The sequence below is a fragment of the Leptodactylus fuscus genome, chromosome 2, assembly GCF_031893055.1.
Source record: "Leptodactylus fuscus isolate aLepFus1 chromosome 2, aLepFus1.hap2, whole genome shotgun sequence".
Lineage (NCBI taxonomy): Eukaryota > Metazoa > Chordata > Amphibia > Anura > Leptodactylidae > Leptodactylus > Leptodactylus fuscus.
Window position 1 is genome coordinate 112,175,578 of NC_134266.1, and position 9,931 is coordinate 112,185,508.

The 9,931-nt window shown below is 42.1% G+C and overlaps 1 protein-coding gene across 1 annotated transcript; it reads left to right on the plus strand.

Annotated features, from left to right (window-relative positions):
• Positions 1-3,053: 3,053 nt before the first annotated feature.
• On the plus strand, positions 3,054-9,661 carry PDIK1L (PDLIM1 interacting kinase 1 like). Its single transcript, XM_075264373.1, has 4 exons — positions 3,054-3,111; positions 3,971-4,119; positions 6,065-6,360; positions 7,364-9,661. The coding sequence occupies exons 2-4, from the start codon at positions 4,023-4,025 to the stop codon at positions 8,096-8,098; spliced, it is 1,128 nt and encodes a 375-aa protein (XP_075120474.1). The 5' UTR covers positions 3,054-3,111; positions 3,971-4,022; the 3' UTR covers positions 8,099-9,661.
• The last annotated feature ends 270 nt before the right edge of the window (positions 9,662-9,931 follow it).

The window sequence follows — 9,931 nt, forward strand, 5'->3', positions numbered from 1 at the left end:
AGATCCAGGGGCTTAAAGCACAGAAGGTTTCGTGCTTTTTTAGAGGAAATGGAGTCAGAATATGGGGATGTGCTCTACTTCACCAAGGTACGTTGGCTCAGCGGGGGAAACATATTGAAGACATTTTTGAATTGAGAGCGGAAGTGAAAGCCTTCATAGAGAAAGATGCCACATTTCAAATTTGTGTGGATCCTTCTCCACTGATGTGCAAAATGCCCCTCTTGTGCTTCAAATGGAGCTCATTGACCTGCAGTGCAACTCTGAACTCAAAGCCAAGTTCAGGGAGGTGAGTGGAAAAGCAGATAAGCTCAGGCAATATTTGAGAGAATTGCTCCCCAGCTTCCCTGAGCTTTCACGAATGTTCAAGCGGACCATGTGTCCTTCTTGGGAGCACATACTTGTGCGAAAAGCTCTCCTCTACCTTGAACATCAATAAGTCCAAGTACAAGTCCAGACTTACTGATGAGCATCTTCAAGCCCTGCTAAGGGTGTCAACTGCTTCCTTCCTTAAGCCAAATGTGGCTCGGCTATGCGAGAGTAAGCGCTGCCAGATCTCTAGCAGCAAGAAGTAGGCAGAAGAAGCCATGTTCAAAACAGTTTATGTTCAATGTTCCATTCATGTTCAGAAAGTTAAATGTTAAAGAGGACCTTTCACCATTTTGCCCACAGGCAGTTCTATATACTGCCGGAAAGCTGACAGTGCGCTGAGTTCAGCACACTGTCGGCTTTCCTGATGTGGGCCCAGTGTGAAGAGCTTACGGTCTGGAACCGTAGCTCTTCTATGGCCAGAAGGGCGTTTCTGCCACTCAGTCAGAGACATCCTTCTTCACAGCACAGCCAATCGCGCTGTGCTGTGAGAGCCGGGAGGAACGCCCCCTCCATCTGCTCGCAGTACTCGTCCATAGACGAGCATTATCAGGGAGGGAGGGGGCGTTCCTCCCGGCTCTCACAGTACAGCGCGATTGGCTGTGCTGTGAAGAAGGATGTCTCTGACTGAGTGGCAGAAACGCCCTCCTGACCATAGAAGAGCTACGGTTCCGGACATAAAACGCTCACCGCCGCTCACGGCTGGACCCGGTCTGTGGTTTCCGTCTTCTGGCATGCAGAAGACGGAAACCACAGAATGGACAGCTGAACGCAGGTGTGAACCTAGCATTAGAGGTACCAGGTTACTAGGGCAGCCCTTTGCCACTGTCTTATGTAAAAAACAGAACTTTATCTTCCATTACAAAGGTAAACAAACATGATGGAAGATAGTTCTGTCACATTCTTTACTTTAGTGTCAATGGGAACAGACTGTTCTCTGTGACAGCTAAATGTCCATTGCTGTCATCCTATGACAGCAATGAACAATAGCAACAGTAGTGTGAACTCCCCCTTAGGCCAGGGCCCCACATGACATAAACGCAGTGAACAATAACGCAGCATTTTACAGTCAAAGCAAAGTGGATGGGATTCTAGCAAATCCCATTCACACTTTGTGGGAATAACCATATTGCAGACATGCTGAGATTTCCAAAACTGGCGCGGTTTTGTAAATCACAGCATGTCAATTATACCTCCAGAAACACCGGCAGTTTTCCCATAGGTATAATTGAAACAACCTTACCCCTAGACTGTCTAGTCTAACCTTACACCACTTACTAGTTGGCTTAGTTTCTGACAAAATGTTGCCACATTGTCTTGTGCACAGTTTAGCATATTAAAGGGATTCTATCATTTAAATCCCATTTTTTTTTCTCCCTAACACTTAGAAATAGCCTTAAGAAACCTTTAGGGAGCATTCACACGATGTTACGCTCCGCTCATTCTGAATGTAAAATTCGTTCAGAATGAGCGCGTAACAAGCAGCTCCCATTGATTTGAATGGGTGCCTGCGTGCCGGCATACGCGCACTACCCATTCAAATCAATGGGAGGCTTTTTTCCTATTGCTTTCAATATAATACACGCATATGTCGACACCTATTCGAGTGTAACATCGTGTGAATGCTCCCTTAGAAATCTTCTCTGTGCTGCCGATCCGTAGATATCCCGGTTTTCTTCAGTATGTAAATGAGTTTTTTTGCAGCACTTGGGGCATTCCCAGTGCTGTGAGAAATCGCGCCGGTCTCTGTCTTCTTCTGGCACACCTCCCCGCGATGTCTTCTTCTGGAGTTAAAGTTCACGCATGCACAGTCAGCTCTGTCATTGGGCAGTGCCGACTGCGCATGTCTGTGGCCATTTTCTTGTGGTCACTTACACGAGCATACTGTATATGCGGCCACAAGAAAATGGCCGCAGACATGCGCAGTCGGCTTGTCTGATGGAAGAACTGACTGCTCATGTGTTAATTTTAAATCCAGACAAAGCCAACAGAAGAAGACATTGTGGAGAGGTGTGCCAGAAGAAGACAGAGGTCGGCACCAGAGTTTTCCGGACGCCCCCAGTGCTGCGAGAGAACTCCTTTACATACTGAAGAAAACCAGGATATCTACAGACGGCAGCCCAGAGAAGACTTTTAAAGGTAAGAGAATAATAGCCTTTCTTAAGACTATTCCTACGTGTTAGGGAGAAAAAATGGGATTCAAATGATTGAATCCCTTTAAATCCCACCACCTGTTCAACAAGCACCACCATCCCATGACGCACTGAAACGGTGTCTAAAACACCTAGAGAATAACGTATAAAGCATGCACACGTCTTTTTTGTGCAGAATTCTGCTGCGTTTTTCTCAGTTTATCTATATTCAGACTAAACCTACAGCTACGCAAACAAATGTTAAGCGTTCATCCAGAAGTCCCAGAGAATTGTCCCTCTGACTATCTCGGTAAGAGACCTAGTAGAACTGTGTGCATTCATTGCAATACACCCCTGACTAGAACCGTCTTGTACAATAGTGACTGTAGTCAGCAGGAGCCCTTGAGCCCCGCGGCCGGACCTCCAGGCTTCTTCGTACTACTTTCTGTCTCTCAGTGCACGCGTGACGTCACTGCCTAGGCCTCGCCCCTCCGCGGCTCTCCAGCCCAGGGCCTAATGCGCGGGTTTTCATTGTGTGTCGTCATGACTCGAGCACGCGCTTGTGGGAGCGAGCGAAGCAAAATGGCGGCGGCCACAGGAGAGGAAAGCTGAGGTGAGAGGGAAGGAAATGTCTCGTGTTTCATTGACCTCGGCTTAGTTTGCTGTTATGTGCTCTGGACACTTGGCCACCTGGGCACATTTCCGTTCCAGACGTCCGTACAGGTGCAGTGAAGGAGCTGAGGAGCTCTGTGTGTGGTGATGCTGTAACAATAAGATGTGCTTTGTATGAGCACAACAGCATATATAGAAAGCTTTGTAGAGCAAAGGGTTGTAGTAGTAGGTACAGGCCTTAACGTGTCTGCCTACGTGTGTGTGCGCCCTCAGTGTCTCCTAGCAGCCCTGGATTGCCATATTTGTGTGTATGTACATTTATACAGCAAATGGTAGACGTGCAGTGTATTGTATGCTAATGTCATGTGGAGTCAGGGCCTCACCATGTATAGAAGACAGGGGGGATCTGATGCTGTGCTGTAAAGTGATGGTACCCAATGAATGACATTGGTATGCCCTGTGACTTCCCAATTCAATCTATACATCATTAGCTGTTTTTGGTGGCATATGCCATAGACAGATCACAGTGCTGTACTTGACTTCCAAGTTACTATAATCTCCGAGGACTATAACAAAGTCTTTGAGGTTCATCAGTTTGGCTTGCATTATAAGCAGAATCTTCTTGTGTGAATTGAGTCTGACCCTACATCTCTTCTCAGCCCCATTCATAGAGGCAGGCTATTAGAAATCAGATCTGTAGTGAAAAATATTTTGTCCCTGCTCCATAGAGCTTTTCTTTATGACTTGCATGTATAGCAAAGGAGATGGGGTCCTTCAGTTCTAGCATCAGGGCTTTCACTGGATATGTGTTTTTGGAAAGAATGGTACCATGCTTTACCTGTTGGATCTCTGTATTTTAGGTGTTGCTAGGCTTGCTGAAGGAGAAGCTTATACACGCTTTTTCCCCCCGCAATGCAAACTACAGTTTGGCGCACTGGTATGATACTAAAAATCCATGATGACAATGTATGTGATCTGAAAGCTTATTCAAGAGAAGGCATGAAGAAAGGTATCGTATCAATGTTTTTAACATGTTTCTATTCTGCTTTTACATTTTAATTAAGTTATTCAGTGTTTTAGAAAAAATGTCAATATTCTGAGCCATAGCCATGGAAAGTAATGAGAAATATAGAGAGAGAACATATATTTCTAAGTTCAGACATCCTGAGCTCCGTGTGACAAATGTAGAAGATCTATATCCTATCGTGTACTGTGGGGGTGGAAGTGCTCTTCCATAATCTAGGGATGACTGTGCGTCTGCGATAATTAGAAATTCAATGAGGGATTGGAGGCCTTTATTGAGTTTGTGAGGGAAGATGGAGAAGAATAGAGTGGCCAGTTTTGACTAGAATGGGCAGAGCGTTGACCAGTCCCACCAAGTATGTGTCATTGTGCCTCTCAAGTGGTCACATCTGTAGCATAGGTCAGAGGTAGGAAACGTATGGCATGACTGGAAGGTGTCTGTCACAAATGTGCATACGTTTTTGTCAGAAACTAAGCCAACTAATAATTGGTATAAAGTTAAACTAGACGGTCTAAAAGTATGCCAGATTTTCAAACTATATCATACGCTATGGAAAATCTGGTGTCATTTAAGACTGTCTAAAAGTTAGACAGCTTTAATTTATCTATGTGAAATACCAGGGCAGATAAGGTAATAAGGATCTAATTTGAGAAACTCCTTTTAAAATAAACTAAATTTTAGTCTCCCAGCCCTTGGCCTACTCGGTATAGACAGCAATTGATATCCCAGCTGTTGGAATCTACAGATACCAAGATTGTGGTTTCCAAGTACAAAACCTCTTCTGGTGAGGGTCACATGTGACTGCTCGCCATGGGATCCGCAAGTTACACTAGCAGCTAGAACGGTTTTCAGTCTTGCATTGCAAAGGTTAGAAAGGTTATTGTTTCTCCTTATGGAGACTGCTTTTGCAACGTGTAGAGTCTAATGTATGCTCTACTAGGAGTTCTGGGAAAGGAATATGCAAACAAGTTCTCTCAAGCCATCTTTTGGAAGGTAGCTTTGCATAGATTAATGCCTGGCTTTCTTTGTCTTAAAGGGGTTTTCCTGGATAACTAGAAATCCCCTACACTAATCTAAACACACACACACCCCGTTTCCCCTTCTACTTTCTAAATAGCATAATTTATCAAAAATGGATAGTTACCCAAATTCCTGGGGCGCTCACATGACCACCCCAGGGACATGTTCTGATTGTCTGGTGACTATATATTTCCAAAAACAGATCGTCACTACTACTCCTACCATCCACCCCATTATACTTACCATCAAGGCTTCTTCCGGTGAGACAGCTCCTCCCTCTGTAATGATTTTGCAGGGTGCACGCTCTTCTCCACTGTGCATGCCACTGCTGGTAATTCCTTTACTGTGCATCCACAATATTGTGTGCAGTAGAGGTGGATCGTCGCTGGAGAAGACCTGAGAGCCACAGCGCAAAACAATTTGTGCTGCTGGTTTCTTGAAATCGTCTTTACTAGTACTATAATTTGCTTTGTTTGGTGATTCAGCTGGTTACTGACCTGCTGAGAGCTCGCAACATGTTGCCTTGGTCTTGGGGTACTTTTGTGACAAAAATGTAAAAGTGGATTTGTCCAAAACACGCTGTGTAAAAACTGCTGGAAAAGTTGGTGTTTGGTGGTCTTGCCGTTCTACAATGTTGCAAGCCACAGGGACCATGAACTCCTCTATAAATTGACGTATTCTGTGTAGCTCATTTTGCGCTGCATGGTTTTTGTCACTGTATTTGGATATGACTTGATGATCTTATTCACAACTGTACGTTGCTTTGGTTTAGCCACTGGCGAGTGTGCGACTACTGACTGTGTGGATGTACACTTTGTGTAATCTGCAGTTGTAATTTTAACCTTTGTCGTGTACTGTTAACTGTATAATTGTAGAGCTTCACAGTTTATTGCACTTTGCTCTTTTACAGTGAACCTGAAGATGGTCGCCAGCCAGCCCAAATATGATCTAATAAAAGAAGTGGGCCGAGGCAGCTATGGAGTAGTATATGAGGCATTAGTACGCAGAACTTGTCAACGGGTAGCAGTTAAAAAGATTCGCTGCCAGGCACCAGAAAATGTTGAATTAGCCTTACGGGAATTTTGGGCATTGAGCAGTATCCAGGGTCAGCACCCTAATGTAATCCACCTGGAGGAGTGTGTCTTACAGAGAGATGGCACAGTACAACGCATGTTACATGGATCCAGCTCTGGGCTTTATCTTCCGGTAAGAAGGAGATGGTAGATGTGGCTAATTTACAGCATGATAAAAATGTTGTTTGACTTATGTGTTATCATGGCAAGTTAGAAATGAAATATTTATGTTCATGAAAATCTATATTGTCATGCAAAAGTTAAGTTTTTATGGGATGGAAAAAAAAAAACTGGGGCAGAAATGGTATTGTCGTAGTTTTCAGCAGGACTGTTTTTCCACAGCCTGACTCCACTCCTTCACAAATGACCATTGGTAGACAGATGTAGTTCCTCTAACTCTTGATTAAAAAAAAAAAAAAAAAAAAAAAAGAAGCTAGCGATTGAATTCTTGTGAAAGCACAACAAATGTACATCTAACTATACAATACAGTATGAATGTAGAGAAGCCCAATGTTCTCTGTCAATAACATATCTTATCTCATGAAGAGTTTATATGAAAGACTTGGGTTCTATGCATGTCCCCTCCCCTTTAGTTCTTTATGGGAGGTAAATGTTATTAAAATATCCAGAACCCGTCAAGGAAGATGTCTGCAGTTACTTCCATTACAAATGCTCTGATGTTTCTGCTTTAGTGGATGGAGCCAGGAAGTGTAGAGTGCAGCGCTTACAGATGTCATCATAGAGTTCATGAATTGGGAGGAGAGAATAGAAGAGAGGGAGATCTATATGCTAGAGTGATAAGAGAAAATAAGTATATTCGGAAGGACTCTCTACAAAATTAGAGTTAATATGAGTTAGCAGATAAATCTATTACTTTATTTGTATTGATAACAAGAACAGGATTTTTCTTGTTACCCAGGAAGATGAACTGTACAAATATATGAGAGGTAAAGAGATGTTATAGAATTAGACTGAGAGAGATATGGATGAGACTATAACATCTCTCAGGGTATATTTTCTAGCATTTTACTTCCAAAACCTACCACCTTTCACCACACCCTACCCTAAATCTAGATATTAGTCTTTGTATGGATTTTGAGTCTTCCTCATTCCTCAATTCTATTTTTTTTTCTTAGTTGGTGGAAACGTCATTGAAAGGTGAGATTGCATTTGACCCACGTAGCACTTACTGTCTTTGGTTTGTGATGGACTTCTGTGATGGAGGAGATATGAATGAATACATCTTAACCCGGAGGCCGAGCCGTCGAACCAATACGAGCTTCATGCTTCAGCTAAGTAGTGCACTTGCATTCTTGCACAAGAATCAAATAATACACCGTGATCTAAAACCTGACAACATTCTTGTATGCAAAGCCCGTGATGGTATGGACGAGCCTACTTTGAAAGTAGCTGATTTTGGATTAAGCAAGGTATGCTCTAGTTCAGGACTGAATCCAGAGGAACCTGCAAGTGTCAACAAGAGCTTTTTATCCACAGCATGTGGCACTGATTTCTACATGGCTCCTGAAGTATGGGAGGGCCATTACACAGCTAAAGCAGACATTTTTGCTCTTGGAGTTATTTTATGGGCTATGTTGGAGCATATAACTATTTTGGACACTCACACTAAGAAAAGGCTTCTTGGTGGCTATGTACAGAGGGGTACCCAAGTAGTTCCTGTTGGAGAGGCATTGCTGGAAAACCCTAAAATGGAACTTCCTCTTCCTTTAAAGAAAAAGTCAATGAATCGACGAATGAAACAGCTGCTTCAGCAGATGCTATCGGCTAACCCTCAGGAGCGCCCAGATGCCTTTCAGCTTGAACTTCGCCTCATTCAGATTGCTTTCAGAGACTACACATGGGAAACGTGACCTTTTAGAATATGAAGTTTGCAGGACACTATAAACGGATGCTTTATTGCATTGCTGGCCTGGTACTTACCTGTACTAGTACTAGCAGTAACAATTGTAATGTTATTTGACACACTCTTGTTTTACCTCTTTGTGATATGTCCTGCCTTAAGGAGGAGCACCTGTCAACGGAAACATTACAAAACATTTTTTTTTTTTTTTTAGGAAACCATGTAATGTACAATATTTACAAATCAAAAGAAGACCTTGGTATCTTTTCATAAGAGTCCTCACCAAAAGTCCTTTTCAGCATCATAAATGTTACCACTGATTTATATCAAGGCTATAAAACAAGTTTTTGGCGATCTTTCATTACTTCTAAACCAGTCCTCGGGAAAAGTCAGTCACCGCTTCTATTGGCCTGCTCTGTGCCTAATGTACTGCTCTGGATAGTAGTTACAGAATGGTATCCCTAAATATTGGGCTAGTAGTTTCTTTAATTGGCTGACATTACTGGAATCTCAACCCTTAGGCACATTACTGTAGTAGGAAACTGCAGGATTTTTATTTTTTTTTGTACTTTAAGCCACTTTCACAGTGTTAGTATTTGGGCAGTATTTTGCATCTGTATTTGCCATCCAAACCCAGAAGAGGAACCTACAAAAAGAGAATCTATAATGGGAGGATTTGAAGCACTTTCATGTGTTGGACCTATTTTGTCTTTCAAATACTAATGCAAAATTTTGCGATGTGGGAGTGGCCTCGACACTGAAAACACACAGTTTTTGAGCAACTTTGTGGTGCAGTTTTTTGGGCCAAAGCAAGAAGTGGATCCAGCAGGAAGGATACGTACCTTCCATTGTATTTGCAATTGCTTTTGGCTGTGGCTCAGTAACTGCATTAAAACTTGCATGTATGGTTTCAGCCTTAAGGTTCTCGAACAATATGGGGTATTTGATCTTACCATAAGGAAAAAGGAAGTGATTTAGTTTTACCATTGCACATTCCATTGGGATCACTGAACTTCCCAAAGAATGTATGAGGTTATAGCTGCTGCTGTGTGAGTGGGTGCATGAATCACTCTGAATGTGTATTTATTAATACAGAAGATACTTGTTGTTCATTGTCACAATTGACACTTGGAATTACTTGTCTATTTAAATAATTGTTGCCTGTGTGTCCTTTGTGGCTTGTTTTGTCAACCTGATCTTGTACAGATCTGACAATTGGTTATCATAATCCTTACATGTGATAGGATGGTGGCATTGGTGCTTTGGGGTCCTGTGTTGTAACAGAGGTAGGGACCTTTTAAGGGATTGTTTTGTTTTTTTTTTATTACATGAAAAACTGATAAATTTTAAAGTAGAAAACCTTTTCATACGAATACATGTTTATTAATGCTCTTTTCAGAAAGCTTAAGTCTAGGAGCAAGTATTATTCTATCACAGGTCCTCAAAGTTCATTTCCATAATGGCACCTAGTATGCATGGAAAGAAATGACACCCTACCTCCCAGATTGTGACAAGAAAATTCTCATACTGGGTTTACAATGATATTGCTTTACTCATTGGTTTTATCCATGCTGGATTGTTTTGTTTTTTTTATTTGGACATTGAAAATGACTTTAAAATTTGAAAGAAAGAAAACCATAATTTATTGTGATATTTTTTTCCCATGTTATTAAATTGTGAAACATAATTGTGTTTTGGCTGTGTGATTTCCAGATCTGAACACTCTTCTTTACTAACCGATTTTTTGTTATGCAATTCCTCACTATGTGACTTACATGACAGTTGATTGCAGTTTTTTTTTGAAAGTAAAAAATGCAGTAGTTTGAAAATGGGCGGGGTGACG

Coding starts and splice junctions, on each gene's coding strand:
- PDIK1L (XM_075264373.1), top strand. CDS start 4,023: ATGCAAACTACAGTTTGGCGCACTGGTATGATACTAAAAATCCATGAT. Junction 4,120..6,064: donor AAGAGAAGGCATGAAGAAAG/GTATCGTATCAA, acceptor GCTCTTTTACAG/TGAACCTGAAGATGGTCGCC. Junction 6,361..7,363: donor GCTCTGGGCTTTATCTTCCG/GTAAGAAGGAGA, acceptor TTTTTTTCTTAG/TTGGTGGAAACGTCATTGAA.